Below are 23,015 nucleotides of genomic sequence, written 5' to 3' on the forward strand. Positions count from 1 at the left end.
TACTTTATGACCACTAGGATGGCTATAATCAAAAAGACAGGTAGTACCAAATGTTGATGAGGATTAAACCAAATGTTGGAGAAATTAAACCTTCATACACTGCTCGTGGAAATGCCACATGATGCAGCCAATTTGGAAAAGAGCCTGTAGTTTTTCGAACAGTTAAACACAGAGTTACCATGTGACCCAGCAATTCCACTCCTAGGTATTTAACCAAGAGAAATGAAAATGCCCACACAGAACCTAATACACGAATGTTCATCGCAGCATCATTCAGAATCGCCAAAAAGTAGAAAGAGCCCAAATGTCCACCAACTGATAAATGGATAAATATAGCGTGGAAGCCATACAATGGAATACTATTCAGCACTAAGAGAAGTGGAGTGCTAATACTTGCTACAACATGGGGAAATCTTGTACCTACACTAAGACAAAGAAGCCAGGCACAAAGGATCACATGTTGTATGATTCTGTTTAGATGAAATATCCAAAACAGGCAAGAATCTACAGGGACAGAAAGTGGCTTAGTGGTTGCCTAGAACTGGGAGGAAGGGGGAACTGATGGTGGCAGCTAAGGGGCGGGGGTTCATTTTGGGGTAATGTTAAAAATGTTCTAAAGTTGATTGTGGTATTGGATGCATAACTCTGCAAATATATTAAAAGCCATTGAATTGGGTGAATTGTATGTGGATTGTATCTCAATAAAGATACCAAGAGGTTTTTTTAAATATAAGAAACATAAGTTATACCACAGTACACCATTTGGCTCAGTAGTAAACAATATTTAATAGTCCTAATAATGTAAACACTGTCTACTGATTTAAGCCAAAATGCTGATAGAACTATCATGAAGAGGCGCGAGGGATAGGGGCTATAAGAAAGGAGGACATTGGGGAGTGTAAATCCAGCTTCCTAACTTCCAGCTTCCTAAAGTAACTAGTAAGGGCCACCAGCTCCCTCTTCCAAAATCACATGTGAAGAATCCATGGAAGCTATAGGGAATCATGAATCTCAAGAATTAACAAAGACAAAGGCATAAGAATACCTTGGGGAGACTGAAGGCTCTAGTTATGTGTTCAGTTGCATCCTCCAAAAGTTTTTATGTTTAAGTCCTAACACTCAGACCTCAGAATGTGACCTTATTTGGACACAGGTTCGTTGCAGATGTAATTAGTTGAGATGAGGTCATATTGTTGTAGGGTGGGCCCCTACTCCAGTATGACTGGTGTCCTTATAAAATGGGAAAATTTGGAGAGACACACACACAGGGAGAACGCCTTGTTAACATCAAGGCAGAGATTGGGCTGATATGTCTGTAAGCCAGGGAACACCAAAGATAGCCAGCAAACCACCAGAGGCTAGGAGAGAGGCATGGAACAAATTCTGCCTGACAGCCCTGGTGATGCCTAGTCTCAGACTTCTAACCTTCAGAACCGTGAGTTCATACATTTCTGTTGTTTATGCTACCCAACTTACGGTACTTACGGCAGCCCCAGAAAACTAACACAGCTATCTTGAACCAGCACATGTGTTATATTCCCAAAACAAACAACAAATATCATACATAGATATTACACATACATGTGATGAAAATACCAAAAGGGACTTGCAAGTGTGCTAAAGTGTCTGACTTGTTATGAATACTGATAAGTTTAAGAAACCAACAGGAGTAAACAAATATGAGTGTTTCTTAAAGCATGAATCACCCTGAAGACAAAAATAGAACATTGTTTTTCTGGAGGACCTCAGGTACAGAAGGTGGAGTTAACTGCTACTCATCAATTCATGACACACGATCTCCACTTATGCATAGAAAGATTTCATTTCACTTTATAATTCCGTTTTTCCTTATTGCCCTCCCCAGCCATAGACAACATTATAAATTGTTTGATATTTATAATTTTGTGTTTTTGCAAAATGTGTATTGTCTCCTGCACGTGTGTTTTTATTTTTATTTATTTACTTATTTTTAATGGATTGATTTTTTTAATTAATTAATTAATTATTTATTATTTTTGGCTGTGTTGGGTCTTCGTTTCTGTGCGAGGGCTTTCTCTAGTTGCGGCGAGTGGGGGCCACTCTTCATCGCGGTGCGTGGGCCTCTCACTGTTGTGGCCTCTCTTGCTGCGGAGCACAGGCTCCAGATGCACAGGCTCCAGACGCGCAGGCTCAGTAGTTGTGGCTCACGCAGTTGCTCTGCGGCATGTGGGATCTTCCCAGACCAGGGCTCGAACCCATGTCCCCTGCACTGGCAGGCAGATTATCAACCACTGCGCCACCAGGGAAGCCCCAAATGGATTGATTTTTTTTAAAATTATATTTATTTGGTTGTACTCAGTCTTAGTTGCAGCAGGCGGGCTCCTTACTTGTGGCCCATGAGCTTCTTAGTTGTGGCATGCGGGCTCCTTAGTTGTGGCATGCAAACTCTTAGTTGTGGCGTGCATGTGGAACCTAGTTCCCTGAACAGGGATCGAACCCAGGCCCCCTGCATTGGGAGCACGGAGTCTTAACCACTGTACCACCAGGGAAGTCCTGCATGTATTTTTAATTTACATAAATGATATCATGTTTTAAATCTCATTCTGTTTTTTCACTCAGCATGAATTTTTAAAGATGAAATTCATATAATTTGTAAATGATCAGTTTGCTCTTTCCTTCCAATCCTCGCATCCATTTAATTCCTTCCCTCCTTCCTTCCTTTCTCCCTCCCTCCCTTCCTTCCTTCCCCCCTTTCTTTCCTTCTTTGTTTTTATAACACTGACTAGTACCTTCAGTACTAAGTTAAAGTGCAACAGTAATAGTGGGCATTCTTGCCTTGTTGCTGATCTTAAGGGAATATATACCCATTAAATATCTTGTTGATCTCTAGTATGTCACCTTTACCAAATTAAGGAAATTTCCCTCTGTTCCTAGGGTTTTATTTTTTAATTATAAATTGGAGCTGAATTACTTAAATTCTCTTTTCTATATCAACTAAGATCATCACAGAGAACTAAACCTTCACCCTTCATAACAGGAAGCTAATAGATGTCTAAAGCTGATAAACCATGAAGAGCAGGAGGGCATATTATTTCAAATTATGATGACAAATACTAGAATAGTTCAAAGAAGTGAAAGTCTTTCATTCTGGGAAGCTAGTTTGGAGGGTAGACTGGGGTTAGGCAGGGGATTGCTCTTTTTGTCATATAACTTTCCCTTGTTTTTGATTAACTATATGCATGTATTACTTTGATTTTTTAAAAATAAAGCTTAATTTAGAAATAAATCTTCAAGTCTCCCAACCCATTTTTTAAGTGAGATAAAATTCATGCACCATATGAATCCACTCATTTAGTATATACCTGTGATTTTTAGTATATTCACAAGGTTGTGCAATCATTACCACTAATTCCAGAACATTTACATCAACCCCAAAAGAAACCCTGTACCTGTTAGTAGTCATCTCCCATCCCTCACCCCTTACCCCATCCCCTAGCAACAACTAATCTACTTTCTGTCTCTGTGAATTTGCCTATTCTGGACATTTCCTATAAGCGGAATCATACAATACGTAGCCTTTATGACTGGCTTCTCTCCTCTGCCATAGTGTTTTCAAGGTTCCTCCATGTTGTAGCAGTACCTCATTCTATTTTATGGCTGAGTAATGTTCCATTGTATGAATAGCCCACACTTTGTTTATCCGTTCATCAGCTGATGGACATTCGGGTTGTTTCTTCTTTTTGGCTATTCGGAATAATGCTGCTATGAGCATTTGTGCACAAATTTTTGTGTGAATATGTTTTCAGTTCTCTTGGGTATATGTATACCTAGGAGTGGAATTGCTGGGTCATATGGTAACTCTCTATGTAACTTTTTGTGGAACTGCCGAACAGTTTTCCAGAGTGTCTGCATCCTTTTACTAAAGGTTCAGTCTTAATGGTTCTTTAGAGTCGTCTTTGTGATCTGACTCTTGCCTCCATCTCCTGCCCTCTTTATCACGCACCAACAAATACCATTTACAGCTTTCCCATACACACCCTGCTGTTTCTCACCTCTGGACCTTTGTTTCTGTTTCATCTGCCTGGAAAGCCTGCTAGCCTCCGCTCCTTAAGATATCTCAGTAATGGCCTCCTCCAGAAAGCCTTCCCTGCCCGCACTCCTGCTCCCCCAGGATAAGCGTCCCCCCTCTCTGAACCTACACAGTAGGTAATTAACAAGCTTTAAATGCCATGATATATTTTATAATTATGTTTCTTTTTTTTTCTTTTTTTTTTTGCGGTACATGGGTCTCTCACTGTTGTGGCCTCCCCCGTTGTGGAGTACAGGCTCCGGACGCGCAGGCCCAGCAGCCATGGCTCACGGGCCCAGCCGCTCCGCGGCATGTGGGATCTTCCCGGACCGGGGCACGAACCCGTGTCCCCTGCATCGGCAGGCGGACTCTCAACCACTGTGCCACCAGGGAAGCCCTCTTTGCTATTTTTTTAATTGAAGTGTAGTTGATTTACAATGTTGTGTTGATTTCTGCTGTACAGCAAAGTGATTCAGTTATACACATATACACATCCTTTTTTTATATTCTTTTCCATTGTGGTTTATCCCAGGAGATTGAAAATAGCTCCCTGTGCTATACAGTAGGACCTTGTTGTTTATCCATTCTAAATGTAATAGTTTGTACCTACTAACCCCAAACTCCCAGTCCATCCCTCTCCCTCCCCCCTCCCCTTATAAGTATGCTTCTTTGTCTACCTCCTGCATTACGTGGAATTCTTTAAATGTAGGAGTTGTATCTTTTTTTCTTTGTATCCCTGGAACCTACTGGTGACCTTCAGTAAATGGCTGTTGAATGGATTACTTCTACAGATATTTACCAAGGGCCTATTAAGAGCCAGTACACAAAGAGACCAGATATTAGACTACTACAGTGAACAGACATGTGCAAGACAGTTCCTGCCCTCAATGGGAATGAGGCCTAGTCAGTGGGGAAGATGGACAAAGAGATACATAAAACCAAGCAAGATCGAAAAGCAAAAATATGAGTTCAGAGGCTCAGACATCTCAAAGTAAATGGACCTTGAAAAGTATTCCCTTGTCTTCTTCCACTTTTCCAAAGCTGTGGTATTTGACCCTGATTTAGAATCCCTTACGGAGCTTTTAAAAATATGAATGCTTGGGACACCAGCTCAGGTTGATTTCATTGGTATGGGTTCTAATCTTTTTTTTTCTCTTTTTTTTTTTTTTTTTGTTATGAAACCTGGATTTGGGTCCACTTGCCCAATACACAGCAAAGCCAATCTACTGACACCAGGTTGTGGTGAAGGAAAGTAAAACATTTATTGCAAGGCCAAGCAAGAAGAATGGGTAGCTTAAGCTCAAAAGGCCAGAACTCCCCAAACTCCCCAATGGCTTTTAGGGAAGGGTTTTTAAGGACGGTGTGAGGGAGTCACAGAGTGCATGATCAGCTCATATACTTCCTTCTGATTGGTTGGTGGTGAGGTAACAGGGTGATGTTTCAGGAATCTCAATCATCAACTTTTGGTTCCAGCCAGTCTGGGGTCTATGTGCCTGTGGTCAGCATGTAGTTAACTTCTTACACCTGGTGGGGGTTTAGTATCTGCAAAACAGCTCAAGGATACGGCTCAGGATATTATTTATAACCCTCAGAGAGGAACTAAAGGTCCTTGATTTTGTTTTAAGGCTATTTATTTTGTGTTGCTTGACTGTTTCCCTTTGTTTCTGCATTTTCTCACTCCTCCGATTAAATTTGCTCTTTGGAACTTGGGGAAGGCCTAGGAGGCTAAAAATGTTCTACAATCAAGAGGCAGGGGACACAAGTGGTGGTGGAGTGTCAGTCCCCAGGAAGGCCCCATGGGGTTCCGCTGGGTTTCAAGCTCTGACAAGAATTCTAACATGTTGCCAGGATTGAACAGCACTCGTCTGCAGGGGAAAAAATAAATTTAAGCTCTTCATCCTGGCTGGCATTCAAGACTCCTAGTTATTTGGCACTAGATTTCCTATCCAAACTTATTTCCTACTATCAGAGAAAGCCTACTGTGTGTTAATGATCACTAACTAGTCCTACGGACTTGTGTAATTCCCACCTGAATTATTTGAATTATTTCATATTCTGAATTATTTCACATTCTGAATTATTTCATATTCTTCAAAGCTCCTCCCTATAGATATTACTGTCCATATTTAACAAGGATTTCCCATTTCCATCAGCTGAAATTTTCCAAGATTTAGTTCAAATGTCATGTCTTCAACAAATAACTTTTCTGATCTCCCCCCAGCCAAAAAAGAACTAATTTTCCTATGCAATTATCATATCCAAATTTATATTGTTTACATATTGTATCTCTTAAGTAGATTGAAAGCTACTGAGAGTCAGGAACCAACCCTGGCTTAGTGATTTATGTCCCTCCAAATAACACTGCACATAATGGTTCAGTGTTTATTGAATAAAAATATTACACACTGTTTCACACCAAAACCAAGATTGTTCTGTCCTTGAAAACATGATCTTATAAATCTTCACAGCAGGAAGATTCAATGCTCGTTGAATTAAATGATCATTTTCCTCTTTACCAAGAACCACACATCCTACTAAAACATGTACTCATATTCTTTGGGGCACCTTGCACTTAGCAGAATCTCAAATATTTGATTTTCTCTTCTCCAGTCCCACCAAATCATGTAAAGTATCCCAGAGCCACTCATACTTCACACCAACCTCTCCATTCTCATATCCAGCTCCTTTCCAGCCATCCCTTTAAAAATTCACTCCCTTTGAGTCCTGACACTCTCATATATACATTTACATGAGACCCAGGATCATAATGTATGGTCATGTATACCCATCAATCCACTTCTCCAAAATCTACTTTTCAGTTAATCTAACACGTACTTAATTAGCTTCACTTCTATTGAGTCTTCCAAAAGATAAAGTCCCAACAAAGACACAAAATGTTACTGAGGTAGATTGCCTACAAATATGTCTGTGGACACTTCCTCACATCCCTGTAATTGCATGCACATTCTCTGATCCAAAAATGGAGTACATTTCCACATAGCCTTGAATCTGCGCTGGCCTGTGACTTACTTTGACTGGTAGAATGCAGCACAAGTGACAACATGTCACTCCTTGGCCTATGTCTATCAAACCTTGCAACTTCCATTTTTGCCCTCTGGAGTCAAGCCTCCATGTAAAGAAGTTTAGGTTAGCTAGACTACTGAATAACGAAATCACGTGGAAAAAGATCTCAGTCACTCCAACTGAGGCACCAGACATGTGAGTGAAGACATCTTGGACATTCTTGCTTCAACCAAGCTCCCAGCTGAATGCAACCACATGGTTGACCCCCGCCAACACCAAATGGAGCATAACCGCCCTGCTGAGCCCAGATAACCCAGAGAATATGAGTTCATAATTTGTTGTTTTCAGTCACTAAGTTTGGGGATGGAGTATTATGTAACAATAGATAATCGAAACTGATACTTTTAAAGGATTTGGATCAAATAAGAGACCTAATCACCCTAATTCCTTTACCTTCAAATCTCAGTTTATATCTATAACTAATTCACTTTCTTTAGTTTGCAATACTTTTATTGAAAAGTTAATTTAAAACACCTATTTCCATTCATTTCTTCAGGTTTTTCTAATTCTTGGCAACTACACACACTCCAGAGGAGTGTCATTACCATTTACATTGCCAAACTCTGTACTGTTTTACATGCATAATTTCATTTATTCTTCACATAACCCTATGAGGAAAGTATTGTATTGTTCTTAATTGACAGGCTAAAAAAAACTAAGGCTCAGAAATTACCTACTTTGCCTAGGGTCAAATAGAGTGGTATAGCTTGAGTTTAAACCCAGACCTGTCTGACTCCAAAGGACATGTTTTTAATCAACAGTCTACACTATACTAGAGACTCATAATCAACCTAAAAAACCCTCCCAAGAAACAGAAATAGCACTTTTAACCCACATAAAAGATTTATTTAAAAGCAATATGTCAAATACTTTCCTTTTGCCCTTTTTTTTTTTGCCATGCCTTGTGGCATGCGGGATCTCAGTTCCCCAACCGGGGATCGAATCTGTGCCCCTTGCATTGGGACCGCAGAGTCTTAACCACTAGACCACCAGGGAAGCCCCTCAAATACTTTCCCTACTTCACTCTGCAAATATTTATTGAGAGCCTTACATAGACTAGGCTCTGGAGACACTGAATTTAACTCTAATCAATACACAATTCTAAAATTGTAGCAACATTTTTCTCCTCTCAGTTGAGTAATGTCAAACTTATTTAACTTGATTTATGGCCAAACAAATTATTAAAAGATGAAAAAGCAGACAGTGTCATTATAGCTAGACCTACCCAGCCATCTCCCAACACATTCTGTATTCCCTCACCATGCACCACGGATCACTCTTCTCTTCCCCACTTGAAATGTTCTACTTCTTTCTCTGCTTACTGAAATCCAACCTCTTCTATGAAGCCTCTTCTGATTAGGCCAAACACATTCTCTTATCTAGGTTATTTATCACCCACATCAGTGGTTTCCAAACACAGCTAATTAAAATCACCTGGCTTTTAAAATTAGAACTACTTAAAATTAGAGGAGTCATACTTTGAAAAAGCAAAAGCAAAAGCCTGGAAACAATCTAAATGTCTATCAAAATGGAACGGTTAAATCATTATGGTATATAACATGAAGATATAAAACCATACCTAAGTTACATTAAGTGAAAATGTAACTTAGTGTGCATGGAATCCTACTTTTTTTTATAAAGAAGACAGATAGATAGATAATATAAGCTTGTACATGCACAGTATATATCCAGAAAGATTAAGAAGAATCTCATAAGAGTGGTTGCCTCAAGGAGCACAAAAAGCAAGCTGTGAGAAAACTTTTCATCTCATTACTCTGTGTTCAGTCTTTGTTGCCGCGCAGGCTTTCTCTAGTTATGGCAAGTGGGGGCTACTCTTTGTTGCAGTGTGCAGGCTTCTCATTGTGGTGGCTTCTCTTGTTGCGGAGCACAGGCTCTAGGCACGCGGGCTTCAGTAGTTGTGGTCCGCGGGCTCTAAAGCGCAGGCTCAGTAGCTGTGGTGCACGGGCTTAGCTGCTCCACAGCATGTGGGATCCTCCCAGACCAGGGCTCGAACCCATGTCCCCTGTATTGGCAGGTGGATTCTTAACCACTGCGCCACCAGGGAAGTCCCTGATTACTCTTAATTTGAAATGTCTACATATCCTATATGGATGTCCATATGTCCTATACAGATGGATACATTTTTTAAAAATTATTAAAAAAAAAAAAACCCACCCACATAGATCCACAAGACTCAGCTCAGCTCTACAGATCACAAATCTTTGGGGGCAGGGACTAGACTTTTTAAATTGTTAAACTACCGAGAGATTCTGATGATCAATCAGGCTTAGGAACCACTCAAGCAAACCACTCATATGGTACTTAATGCCTCATATTAAAGTGTACATGTGAGACTATAACTTTATACACATAACTAGAAAAGCTTGGGGGGAGGATATATTACATTTTGGCTTTCCTACAGTTCTCAGCTCAGAAAAGGTACTCAATAAATATTTTTTGACAAGATTAGTGCAGAAGTGTAATTCCGTTTTTCTATTATACTTCATTTCAGTGCGGAAGGGTTTTAAAAAATACATTTAACATGATGGCACTGTGGGGCAGTTTAAAATTACCACTTTCAATACATGAAGGGCCAAACATCAACAGATGCCAACAATAATTTTTTAGTTTTTAAACGCCATAGGTATGGCTAGACTGCAAAGGGCAAGTGGTGAAGTCCAAACCTAAGACTATAAGACTTAGGGATGAGTTCCACTTCCTAGTCGCATGAATGAGTAAAAGTAGCATCTAGAGGAAAATAAAGATGTGGAGAACAGATTTCAAAGAAGTCCCATTTTATTCCTGAGAGCATACAAATCCCTTTCCTCATAAGGAAAAGTACTTTCCCTTTCTCTTGGGTGATAGATACACCTCTTCCACAGTTCCAAGCATTCTCTTCTACCGGTACTTTCCACGTCGGTTAAAGCATTTGTAGAGATAGCTGATGCGTTTGTTCAGGTTGTGCAGGTCATCAATGAACATCCGATTTCCAACCATTCTCTTCTTTCGGATACAACGCTGCAATTCATTCCCCTTCCAGCCTCGAAGCCATATGGGGCCCTTGATCAGTTCTTTGGGGTGCTTTTCAAAGTTTCCTGTGTAATGTGAAAGAAGGTATTAGTTCCAAGAGGAGAGAACCCAGCCTCCACCAGCTAAGCCTTCAACACGGTTGCATCTCCCTAGCAGCACCTAGAGACAAAACACATTACGCTAGGGTAACAAGAGCACAGGCTCTGGAGCAAGACTGCTTGGGGTTCAAATTCTGGACCTGCCATTTACTAGCTTTGGAAAAACTACTTAACCTCCCTGTGCCTCAGATTCCTCACCTGCAAAGTGAAAAGGTTATGAGGATTAAATGTGTTAATGCATGCGGGGCACACAGAACAGTGCCGAACACAACGTAAATAGCCACGTGTTTGTTCTTACTGTTGAAGAAGGTACCATTTCTACACAGGTGAAAAAAGATAATCATTACGGCATAACTGCCGCTCTGAAATTCTGCACTACCGAGTCGAGTCTTACCCAGGATCCCGATGTTGTCATATACCCCGAACATGGCCCTCTTCTCGTTCCAACGATCAACCACTTTGCGGGGCGGGAGGGTGACCCTCACATGGAACAATCTGGGAACACCTAGGGATGGGGAAGAAAAGGAATGAATCTGAGCCGCTTACTGAGAAGTAGTTCTCGGGGCGTCCTTCTGCATCAGCCACTTACCCAGAGAGAAGCTTCTGCAGGCCAGCGGCACCTGGCCCCATAGGCTCCTGCCTGCCACCCAAGAGAGGCTGCCTGCCAGCCAAGAGAGGCTCCCTGCCATTGCTCTCATCTCTCCCCTACAACAGCCCACCTCACAAGCACAGGAGGGAGGGCCAGACGTGGCCTTCAAGGAGAGAACAAGAACCGTCCCCGCCTGGCTCACAACGATACTACGTGCACGCAGCCATCTTGGGCTTTACGCAGACAGCTCCGGGTGAGACCCAGCCTGGCCCCGCCTTCCCCAGCCACGAGCCCCGCCCTCCAGGTTCCGTAGCAGGTCTTTGACGCCCCGCCCAGCCGAGGCGCTTCCGGTCTGCCCGCCGGAAGGTTTGGAGCTCCGGAAGAGCTGAGGGAGTCGTCTCGTTGCCTAGGGCCCCCCAAAGCTGAAGGTCAAACAAATTCACCCTTTCCTGTTTCCGTGGGCGTCCCTCAACTGAGGGAGAGGAAGGTCCAGAACCTGGAACCCAGAGCTTCCTTTCTCTGTGCCCCACAGCAGTTTTGCGCTGTAGCTGTTTTTATTCCCCCTATTCGACAGGGGAGGAAATCTGAGGCTGAGGGAGTGAAGTAACCTGCTGGACGTCATAAGGCTGAGGACATGGCGGAACCTGGACTAGAGCCTAAGCCTTCTAACTGCCGGCCTGAACTTGACTCCTGTCTTGTGGGTGATGGAGTGGGTCACGGTCACAGGGGCACGGCCACTGCCCAGCTACAAACGCGGCATCTCCGGCAGGCATCGCCAGAGCTTCCTCTCCACTGACCGCGAAAAAAAAGAGGACCCTGTGGGGAAGGAGGCGGCCGCGAGACTACGGCGTGGGGGGGTGGGGGGGAGCCGGAATCTAGGCCCCGCCCTCCTCGGGCCTTCCGGCTCCCGCGCTCTGATTGGCCGGTGTCTGCAGCTAGCGTCGCGATTGGCTCCCTTGAGGCCGTTGAGATTTGAACTGAACTTTTGTGGCTTTGCCCGCGCGGCGCCCGGCTCGGAGGCGGGGTTTTGCGTCCGCCTGGCGGGTATTGGTCGGTCTCTCTACCCACGGGAGTGCCGCGTCGCAGATTGGCGCGTCTTGTACCCTCCTTGGTTTTTCCTTCGTTTCAGCCCTACATCCCGAGTTGGAGGAACGGCTGGCGAAGTGCTCTTGTAAGGTGCGGTGTTGAAGGGGAGCGGGGAAGGAGAGGCCGGGAAAATCGGCCACCGGGCTGTAGGACGCGGTATTGGGCTGGGAGGTCTAGTGGGTGTGTCCTTGTGGTACGACGTGGTAGAAACAGTAAGTCTCACAGATCCGCAGTGGAATTTGGGCAAATCGCTTAACCTTTCTTAGTCTCAGTTTCCTCATCTGTAAATTGAGCTATATTACTATGCACTTCATGAGTTTGGCATTTGGAGACTTAGATCAGATAGGACGTTCAAATAGCCGAACAGAACCTGGCACAGAGTAAACAAATAGTAAATGTTCACGTTCTCTCATTCTGGAGACAGGAAGTCCATTAGCCCATACTGGGTCACCGTTCTGACCTCAGAGGACACAGTGTCTATATACTTAAGAAGTTTTGCCTATAAAAACAGAAATAACAATGCTAACTTAACGCATCGATATGCCACTTTACAGTTCTTTAAATACTTTAATACCCCTTGACTCATTTGATCCTGAGAAATTTTGTAAAGTAATCAGAGATCAGTAATCCTGCTTGACAGATGGGGCCCAGGGGGTTAAGTGACATGGCCAAGTGTCAGAGTCACAACTAGAATTAGATTCTAGTCCAGGCTTAATCTCACACGCTCTAAGATAATGTTATTAGCTTGATGTAAGACTAAAAAGTGTTATGTATTGGAGGAGGGGAATGATAGAACCAGATTAAAAAGATGACCCTTAGATATAGACCGTGATTTGTTTGCTGTTTGGCTTCTAGCCCTGTGAGCCACTGGGGGAAAGATGTCTCCCCAACTGTATGAGTTCCATCTGCCCTTATCCCCAGAGGAGTTGTTGAAAAGTGGAGGGGTGAATCAGTATGTCGTGCAAGAGGTACTGTCCATCAGACATCTTCCATCGCACCTTAAAGGTAAGACTCCATAGCTGCCACTGTGCCTAGCACTTCAAAACAACCACCCACATGTGATTATATTGTGTCTGTCTGTTCCATTACACCCCCAAGCCCCATGGGGGCACGGAACATGTCTTTCCTATTCCTTACTGTTTTCTCCCTAGCGTTGCATTACACGAAGAGTATATCCATTGACCACCTTCTCTAGGTTATTCAATAAACAGTCTTGGTGTGTATGGTTAGTCTTTGGGGAGAATTTTATTTTAGATCTTGACTTCTTACCATATGCCAAAATAAAGTACTGGTGGTTTTAAGAGTTGTAGGAGAAGATAGCTCCTAGAATGTCTGGGACTTGACCTGACCTGTTTCAGGTAATACTTTTTTAGAGTCTAGATCACATTTCCAAGAGTGCAATAATGGAAAAAAGCATATGTGCACAATTGCAACACTGTACAATATATGTACAGTGCAGTTGCCCATTGAAACCTAGAGATGACCGAGAACAATTCATGCATTATCAACAAGACCCCATCCATAATGTCACTGTACTTCTTGGAAGTGTCTTGTGTCAGTTAGATTGCTTTGGAGAGTTATAGAGAGTAGAGATTAAGGCTGTGGAGCCAGGCTGCCCGGATTTGAATCCTGGCTCCACTACTCTGACCTTGGACAGTTACTGATTCTCTCTGTGCCTTGGTTTCCTCATCTGGATAATAACCTACTTTGTTTGTTATCTCCTACAACAGGTAAGGTTCATTAATTATCAAGCACTTTGATAATATAATTTCAGCTTGTTTCTTCTTGGCCTTCCCATCATTGTTGCCAGATGACAGCTCCTTGCTCTGATGTGCAGAAGTAGAAGAAGGGATTTTTCTATCTTGTGCTTTTTCTTCTTTCTTGTTTTAAAACTACCAGAAGTCTTATAACAGACTTAGCCAGAATTGGATGAGGTGCCTATTTCCCTAACTACTGGTAAGGGAAATGGAATTATCCAGATTGGCTAAATTGATCAAGATCATTACCTAGGCTTCCCTAAACCCGAACATATCACCATTTGGTAAGCAAGGAAGAGAACAGAGTGTGGAGTTGACTGATGGGTGTCCACAGGGAGACCATTCTCTCCATATTGTGTGGATCTGTGCATCACCAATGGCACAAGCTGCACACTCTAGCAAACTGTTCTTCAGTTGTTATTATGCGTCACTTTGTTACATGAGTGCTCGTTCCTTTTAAGAGTCCTTTTTAGGGCTTCCCTGGTGGCGCAGTGGTTGGGAGTCCGCCTGCCGATGCAGGGGACGTGGGTTCGTGCCCTGGTCCGGGAGGATCCCACGTGCCACGGAGTGGCTGGGCCCGTGAGCCGTGGCCGCTGGGCCTGTGCGTCCGGAGCCTGTGCTCCGCGACGGGAGAGGCCACAGCAGTGAGAGGCCCGCATACCGCAAAAAAAAAAAAAAAGAGTTCTTTTTATAACAATTGCATTGCTTTTGGTATTTAGAACCCTAAATACAAGTTCTACTATAAATACACAAGATCAGGTCATTTAATTTGTTCAAGTATTTACTGGTGTTATGCTATGTGCCAGGCAGTGTTCTAGGCACTGGGGATACAACAGTAAATAAAGCAGCCAAGGTGACAAAGTTCTTTCTCTCAAGGCTTTCAACAAGTAATAAATAAATATGGAGTATGTCAGATGGTTGTAAATGCCAAGGAGAAAAATAAAGCAAGATAAAAAAGATTACGGTGAGCCAGGTTATGGACTAGCATTTTATGTTGGATGATCAGAGAAGGCTTGCTGATAGATGACATATGAGCAGAGACCATACAAGTGAGGAAGTTACCTATGCACATTCTCAAGGAAGGGCATTCTAAGCAGACAGGAAAGCCAGTGCTGAGGCCCTGAGGTGGGGAAATGTCAATGTGGTTGGAGGGGAGTACTCTAGGAAAAGAGAGGTCAGGTGGGAAGTGGTACAGATTATTCTAGAGTCTTGCTCTTCAGAGTGGTCTTCAGACCAGGAGCGTTAATTAGTATCATGATTTAGGAGCTTATTAGAAATGCAGGAGGAAGACCTATCCTCAAACTACTGAATCAGAAATCCATTTCTTAAGAAGATCCCCAGGTAATTCGTATGTACATTTCAGTTGGAGAAGCACTGATCTAGGGTGTTGTGGGTCATGGTAAAGACTTTAGCTTCAGAGAGAGTGAGCTTGAAAGCCATTGTGTTTTGAGCACAGGAGTGACATGGTCTGACATTTTAAAAGTATATCTGCTGTGTTGAGCAGGGATTGTAAGGGGGAAGGGAAGAAGCAGGGGACTAATTAAGAGGCTAATATAATAATACCAGGCAGCTTACCTGGGGTGATAGCGGTGGAGGTGATCATAAAAGGTTAGATCCTGAGTGAATTTTGAAAGTAGAGCCAACAGGATTGTTGATGGACTGGATTGGATTTACAGGGTTCGAGAAAGAAGAATTGAGGATGATTATAAATAAGGCTTTTTGACTTGAGCAACTAGAAGAATGGAGTTGTCATTTACTGAGATGGGTAGAGTGTGAGAGGAGCACGTTTAGACTGTTGGTTATATGATTGTGGAGTTCAGGGGAGAGGTTCCAGCTAACGATACACATTTGGGATTTAATATTCAGCATGTAGAGAGTGTTTAAAGCTGTGAGATTGGAGTAAGTATTGATGGAGAAGAAAAGCAGTTTCAAGACAAAAGACCTAAGACAGTCCAACATTTAGAGGCTGGGAAAATGAGAGAGAACCAGTAGAAGAAACTAAGGACTAGTTGTTGAGGCAGAAAGTGAGCAAAGACGCTAAATTAAGAGAAGTTTCAAAAGGGAAAGGAGAGATCAGCTACACATTTAATTGCTGGACTTAGCAATGTGGCAATGGCTGGTAACCTTGAACACTATTTCAGAGCCGTGGGAATGAAGCCTGATTGGAATAGTTTATGAGAAAATGGGAAGAGAGAGGTTAGAGATGATGAGTTTAGATAACCCTTTCTTGTTGTTTTGCTTTAAGGAGTAGCAGAGAAATAGGGCGTAGCTGGAGGGGGAGGCAGAGTCAAGGGAGGACTTTTTTTTTTTTAAGAATGGGCAACATTACATGTGTATGTGCTGAATGGGAATAATCTGAGAGGGGGGAAAGCTGACGCTACAGAGGGAGAGTGAATGAGTGTCGGGAGCAGTATCCTTTAAGGAGTCAGAGTAAGCGATCTGGTGCTGGGGGAGGAGGTGGGTTATTAGAGCATGGACACTTTATCCACAGCAGCAAAAAAAAAGCCAGAGCTTAGGGCACAGGTGCAGGTCGTGCTGATAAATACAGACCTTGGCGCAGTTGGAGCTTCTCTTCTGTCCGATTCAGTTTTCTCAGTGAGATAGGAAGTGACGCCTTTAACTGAAGGTGAGTTGGGGGAAAATGATCTTGATGTTATGAACAGAGGAAAGGTGTGAAATAATTGCCTAGAAGAAAGCCAATAGGCCTGGGAACTTGTTATAGGCTTACTAAGAAATACTAAGGGCCTACTTGAGGTCATAAAGTGAGAATAGTTGGCATGGTTTTATGTTTTTTCGAGCCACTTTTATTTGTGTAGTTACATGAATGGAGTAATCAGTCAGTGGGATATAATCCAGATTTACAAGGGGAGTAAATGTGTTAATAATTAGTGGAAAAAATTAGAAATATCATAATGTCTAATGATAGAGGAACAGTAAGTTAATTGAGGTGCATTCAGTGGAATGTTATGCAGTCATTAAAAATGATTACAAAGGTTTTTTTTAATATCTTTATTGTAATATTAAGTTTTAAAAAACGGAACAGAGAGTTGAATATGTGACATGACCTCAACAATAGAAATAGTATGCATAGAAAATAAACTGAAAAAAATTAGCCAGATGTTAACAGTGTTTATTTCTTTCTCATTTTTATTTTACCGTATTTTCCAGATTACAGAAGGAGGTTTGTAAGAGTGGGAGATAGTTTTCAAGTACTGAGTTACATTATGTGCTGAGTATTGTCCTGACTGTTTCACGTGGATTATTTCACTTAATCTTTACCAAAAAATTCTGAAAAGCCCTATGAGGTATGATCTGTTCTTATTCCCAGTTTACAAAAGAGGAAACTGAGACTTGGTAAGCTAAGTAGCTTAGCCTAGTAAATGTTCAAGCCACATGTAAACCTAAGCAGGGTGACTAGACTAGATCAGCAGGTGATGCTTCGGAGAAGTAAAGAGGGATGTGAATGGAGAGAATCATTGGATGTAATAAAAAATAGGTAATGGGTAATCTTTGAGAGAATAGCTGTTAGCTTGGTAAATCTCAGAAACTAGGTTTCAGGGAATTGAGAAAGATTACACAAAATTTTAAAGGGATATGAGAGCAAAGTCAAATGAAAGGCACTGATCGTTTTTGGTTTGTTTGTTTTAAAGAAGTAGGGGCCTGAGCATATTGTCAGGAAAAGAGCATTCCCTAGAGAGGATGAAGCCAGAGGTGAAAGAAAGGAGACAAGTCTTTGGGGCAGTGAGACAGCTTAGCTTCAGAACAGAAAATCTTTTCACTTGAGACTGAAGCAAAGAATGGGAAGGTGTTGGCAGAATGACTTGTTGACAGAGAGGCAGGATTACATGAGGGAGCTTTGGGTCTCATTCTTTTTGGTAAAGTAGAAAGCAGTCATCTGCTAAAAGAAGAGAGGCAAAGCATAAGAAGAGGTATAAAGAAAGGGGGGAACATGCTATGGGTATAGCGCTAGGGAGTCAGTAGGAATTGGAGAAATAAAATAGTTTGTTAAGCATCGCAGAGGACCAGGTTGTAGTTGGACAGCATAACACTGCAATATGATGAATAAGGTCAGTGAGCCAGCAGTGATAATGTAGTACAAGGTTCAAGCTTTGCTTTCTAGGCAAACCGACTTCTTACTGCAGAAAAGAAGAATTTGGTGGAATTCTTTCCCTCCCCATCCACAGAAAGAACTAGATATACACCTTGGTTCAAAAGTTAACTCCTGGGATTTCCCTGGTGGCGCAGTGGTTAAGAATCCACCTGACAATGCAGGGGACACAGGTTCGAGCCCTGGTCCGGGAAGATCCCACATGCCGTGGAGCAACTAAGCCCGTGCGTCACAACTACTGAGCCTGTGCTCTAGAGGCCACACGTCACAACTACTGAAGCCCCCCTGCCCTAGAGCCCACGCACCGCAACTACTGAGCCCATGCAGCACAACTACTGAAGCCCACGCACTCTAGGGCCTACGTACCAGAACTGCTGAGCCTGCATGCTGCAGCTAGTGAGCCCGTGCGCCTAGAGCCTGTGCTGCACAACAAGAGAAGCCAACAAGGAGGAGCCCGCACACCGCAATGAAGAGTGGCCCCCACTCACTGCAGTTAGAAAAAGCCCGCACGCAGCAACAAAGACCCAACGCAGCCAGGAAAAAAAAAAAAAATTAACTCCCATACTGCCTTGCTACTCTTGCATGTTGTAAGTCATAGTTAGCTGCTACCCCTTTTTTTTTTTTTTTTTTTTTTTGCGGTACGCGGGCGTCTCACTGCTGTGGCCTCTCCTGTTGTGGAGCACAGGCTCCGGACGCGCAGGCTCAGTGGCCATGGCTCACGGGCCCAGCTGCTCCACGGCATGTGGGATCTTCCCGGACCGGGGCACGAACCCGTGTCCCCTGCATCGGCAGGTGGACTCTCAACCACTGCGCCACCAGGGAAGCTCTGCTACTCCCTTTTATACTGAAGTTTTTATATAGAAGCAGTAGAGTGAAGATGAAAAGAGCACTGAGTTTGAGCGTCAAAAGATGCTGGGTTTTCAGGGAGTTCCCTGGTGGCCTAGTGGTTAGGATTTCAGGCTTTCACTGCTGTGGCCCAGGTTCAATCCCAGGTCAGGGAACTGCAGCCCCCCCCAAAAAAAACAAATGCTGGATTTTTAAAATGTAATACAAGTACAGATGTCCCCCAGCTTACGATGGTTCAACTTACGATTTTTCAGCTTTATGATGGTGCAAAAGCAATATGTATTCGGTAGAAACCATATTTCGAATGTTGAATTTTTATCTCTTCCTGGGTTAGCAGCATGTAGTAGGATACTCTTCTCATGATGCTGGGCAGCAAGCGCAGCTCCCAACCCATACACTTAGAGCCATCCTGTACCCAGACAGTCATTCTGCTTTTCACTTTCAGTACAGCGTTCAATAAATTACGAGAAATATTCAACACTTTATTATAAAATAGGCTTTGTAGTAGATGATTTTGCCCAACTGTAGGCTAATGTAAGTGTTCTGAGCATGTTTAAGGTAGGCTAGGCTAAGCTATGATATTCAGTGGGTTAGGTGTATTAAATTTTTGAGTTACAGTGTTTTCAACTTACAGGGGATTTTTCAAGATGTAACCCCATCATAAATCAAAGAAAATCTGTGGTAACATGAACCTAAGTGCGTTACAGATGTTTGACCTAATTGCACTAAAGGATCGCAGGAGAACATAACTAACCTAAGCAACCAGGAGACCCAGTATTTCGGGTCTCTTGTTTGGCTTTGTTTGGCTGCGCTGTGTGGCGTGCGGTGTCTTGCCCGACCAGGGATTGAACCTGCGCACCCTGCGGCGGAAGTGCAGAGTCTTAACCACTGGACCACCAGGGAAGTCCAGCATTTTGACTGTAAACTGTATATGAAAGAACTTTACACGATTAGCATAAGGTAGTTAGTAAATTTATTTTTTAAAGAGGTGTGGGTTAGCAATTCTGAAACTGTATTATGTGTATACTAGGATTAAGCAAATATATAAGTGAATTTATGTTTTTAATATATACACAGATAAAAATATAGGGGTGTGTGCATTTATACCTACATATATGTATATCCTGCTTCTCTCTACTGACAGGGCCTAAAAGCTCCAACAGCAGTGATTTTAACTAGGGCCTAGAACTTGGTTTCTACATACCATTCTCTCATAAAAGAAACCAGGACTCCAGTGAGAATGGTTGATTCCAGGACTTAGTCAGAGAAGGTACAAGACGAGCCTGGAACATCTTGTGGTACAAGAAAGTAAGAGAACAAGAGTGAAGGGAGCATGTCAGAGACACAGGCCAAGTTGAAGGAGCTCCCAGTGGTCAAGTATGGGACAGTCTGAGCAACAAAATTAATAATAATTAGAATGATTAAAACACAGAATAAAAGAAACGTTCATGAGCCCATTCTGTTATAAACAAATAATTGGATACATAAATGAAGGGAAAGTAACAGCTCATCTTAGCCTGGCATTCCCATTAAGTAAGCATAAAAGGAATGATAGAAACAGACGAATCACCGTTTAGTAAAAGTAATAATTGTGGCAGGCAAGAATCATCCATAGATGCTTAAATAAGTGAGCAGAATGTTGTGAGGATTTTCAAAGTATCTCCCCACAAGATACTTACTAGTTGCAAAGGGGAAAATAGTAACTTTGTAGCGGAGACACCCAGGCAAACACTACCAACTGATCAAAGTTAATATCGCCATAGTAATAAGACATTGACATCACCTCCTTCTGGGTATGATGCATCGGAAGGACCCATCCTCCCTTTCTCAGTGATTTAGCCAAAAGTGCATGACCTCAATCTAATCATGAGAAAATAGCAGACAAACCCAAAGTGAGGAACATTCTACAGAATAACTGGCAAATACACTTCAAGTGTCAAGATCATGAAAGACAAAGATTGGAGGAGACTAACGAGGTATGACAAATCAGTGCATTGTGGTATCCTAGGTTGGCTCCTGGTCTGGGAAAAGGACAAAAATAGAACAGCTGGCAAAATTCAAGTAAGATCTGTAGATTAGTTAATAACATTGAATTAATGTTCATTTCTTGGTTTAGAATAGATCCTTGTACTATGGTTATATAAGATGCTACCATTATCTGGGTGAAAAATACAAGAACTCTGTACTGTTTTTGCTACTTTTGTAATTTCAAAATTAAAAAAAGAAAAAAAAAGATCCTGAGTTTGTGTTCATTACTCAGTGGGACAAGTCACATAACTACTCAGACATTTAATTTATTTTCCCATAAAATAGGCACAGTACTGTTTGCTTCATCTAGTTCAGAGATGTGGTAATAAAACTCAAGTAAGGCTTTAATTGTAAAACAGGACAAAGTGTCAGATGTTATTATAATAGTAGATTACATTGAAATGAAGTGTCTACTTCTGTGATTCTACCAAGAAAAGCAATTAACTCCATTTTCTGCCGTGAGTAGAACTTACCAAAAAGGCCTGTCCCTCTGTATTGATCAGTTTCTTTCATCTTTATAGCATTTCAGGCTGCCTTTCGAGCTCAGGGGCCCCTGGCTATGCTGGAGCATTTTGATACCATCTACAGCATTCTGCAGTAAGTACCCTCTGATACTTTAAAAAGAACTGGTGGCTCTTTGCCCTAACTTTGCATGTTAGTCCTGAAATTCCAAATTATAGTTCACTGATAAATGGTTCTGGGTGCTGACATTTCTACTCATGAGCATTTACCCCAGCTTGCCACCATATTTATTCAGTCGAGTAATTTCACGTGTTTTTTTGTTTTAAGTATTAGATTCCTCAGGTTCGATCTGATCTATTAGAATGGGCTCTGCAGGTTCCTGTCTCACCCCCCCGCACTTTCTTTCCCCCATAGTCACTTTCGAAGTATAGACCCTGGCCTCAAGGAAGATACTCTGGAATTCCTGATAAAAGGTGTTTATGGGATAAAAGGTGTTTATGGGTGGGGGGGGGGGATGGAAGGTGTGTGTTGCTGTTTGTTTGTTTACTGTTTCCTGCCACATGATGATATCAAGGCTGTGGTGATTCAGTTGGTTTGGCTAAGCCCGGGGACCTCTGACCTATAGGTCTGTAATCTTGGTGGGCAATACAGAGTTACGTGTGTTCACTGTAAGGGCAGACCAACAATAAATTCTTCCCACTCTTGAACTGCCTCTCTTCAATAGAGGCAGTTCTTCCTGTTGCCAGAGAGAAATTGGGGTAACTGGAGTGAGAGAGTAGGGATAGGACATGTTCAGGATATCAGGTCAGGGGTCCCAGAGGACTTAGCTTGTGTTGTAGCCACTGAGAGATGAAACACAGATCTTTGGTAATCTGATGGCTGCAAGTGCTAGGGGTTTTGAAGTTGGGTTGTATGAGGAAAGTGAATGAAACTGACTCCAGATCCTGCCCCTCGCAGTGGTATCTCGCCACACCCAGGAACTTCCCGCCATCTTGGATGATGCAACTTTGAGTGGGTCAGATAGAAGCGCACACCTAAATGCCCTCAAGATGAACTGCTATGCTCTGACATGCCTCTTGGAATCCTTTGAGACCATGGCCAGCCAGAAAAGCCTCATGGACCTGGCCCTTGGTGGGAAGGTAATTTGTTGTTCCTGGCTCACTTAATATGGGATCTGGGGAGATACGGGAATTGGTGGGAAAGATGGAATTCAGTGATTCTGAGAATCTTTTCCTTTCTGCCCTTGACCCATGTTTAAGGTTTGTGAGGAGGTACTCAAAAGTATCGCAATGTATCTTTTGCTGACAAGCAGCTCTTTTATATTTTGGAGCTTGTAATACTTCCGTCTTACCTTCTACCTTGTCTCAACACTGGGTAGCTTGGGCACTCAGACTAGCAGACCATGAGCCTTTCGCTTCCTTATTTTTCCTTAAGTATATCCTTTCTTAGGGTAGGAAAGCCCGGGCCAAGGCAACCCATGGCTTTGACTGGGAAGAAGAGAGGCAACCGATTCTTCAGCTTTTAACACAGCTGCTCCAGTTGGACATCCGTCACCTGTGGAGTCACTCAGTAATCGAAGAGGAGTTTGTCAGGTGGGTAGTTGATTGCTATAGGTGATATTGGCTGTGAGGAATGGGGGCTCTGTTGCTAGATATGCTATATATATATATATTTATGTATGTATGTATGTATGTATGAATGAACGACCGCATTGGGTCTTTGTGGCTGTGCGCGGGCGTTCTTCAGTTGCGGCGAGCAGGGGCTACTCTTCGTTGCGGTGCATGGGCTTCTCATTGTGGTGGCTTCTCTTGTTGCAGAGCACAGGCTCTAGGCATATGGGCTTCAGTAGTTCTGGTGTGTGGGCTCTGTAGTTGTAGTG

The 23,015-nt window shown here is 42.7% G+C and overlaps 2 protein-coding genes and 1 non-coding gene across 4 annotated transcripts in view; 2 read left to right on the plus strand and 1 right to left on the minus strand.

Annotated features, from left to right (window-relative positions):
* Positions 1-9,915: 9,915 nt before the first annotated feature.
* MRPL51 (mitochondrial ribosomal protein L51) lies at positions 9,916-11,103 on the minus strand. Its single transcript, XM_029206155.1, has 3 exons — positions 10,850-11,103; positions 10,655-10,765; positions 9,916-10,227 (listed from the first exon to the last, which is right to left on the minus strand). The coding sequence occupies exons 1-3, from the start codon at positions 10,956-10,958 to the stop codon at positions 10,031-10,033; spliced, it is 417 nt and encodes a 138-aa protein (XP_029061988.1). The 5' UTR covers positions 10,959-11,103; the 3' UTR covers positions 9,916-10,030.
* Positions 11,104-11,291: 188 nt separating this feature from the next.
* The window catches only part of NCAPD2 (non-SMC condensin I complex subunit D2), a 28,337-nt gene continuing 16,613 nt past the window's right edge, over positions 11,292-23,015 (plus strand). For both annotated transcript variants that reach the window (XR_003791190.1, XM_029206154.1), the window contains exons 1-6: positions 11,292-12,025; positions 12,791-12,940; positions 21,196-21,271; positions 21,551-21,609; positions 22,094-22,275; positions 22,586-22,728. Coding sequence is in view for 1 of the 2 variants with exons in the window: in XM_029206154.1 (XP_029061987.1) it covers positions 12,814-12,940; positions 21,196-21,271; positions 21,551-21,609; positions 22,094-22,275; positions 22,586-22,728 (587 nt within the window). In the remaining variant the exon portion in view is untranslated. The remainder of the gene's footprint in view (positions 12,026-12,790; positions 12,941-21,195; positions 21,272-21,550; positions 21,610-22,093; positions 22,276-22,585; positions 22,729-23,015) is intronic.
* Positions 21,692-22,017, plus strand: LOC114886284. The gene has a single exon (XR_003791291.1). It is a non-coding gene; the product is annotated as a small nucleolar RNA U85 (small nucleolar RNA).

The sequence above is a fragment of the Monodon monoceros genome, unplaced genomic scaffold, assembly GCF_005190385.1.
Source record: "Monodon monoceros isolate NGI ecotype Baffin Bay Population unplaced genomic scaffold, NGI_Narwhal_1 Super_Scaffold_6, whole genome shotgun sequence".
In the NCBI taxonomy this organism is placed as follows: Eukaryota; Metazoa; Chordata; class Mammalia; order Artiodactyla; family Monodontidae; genus Monodon; species Monodon monoceros.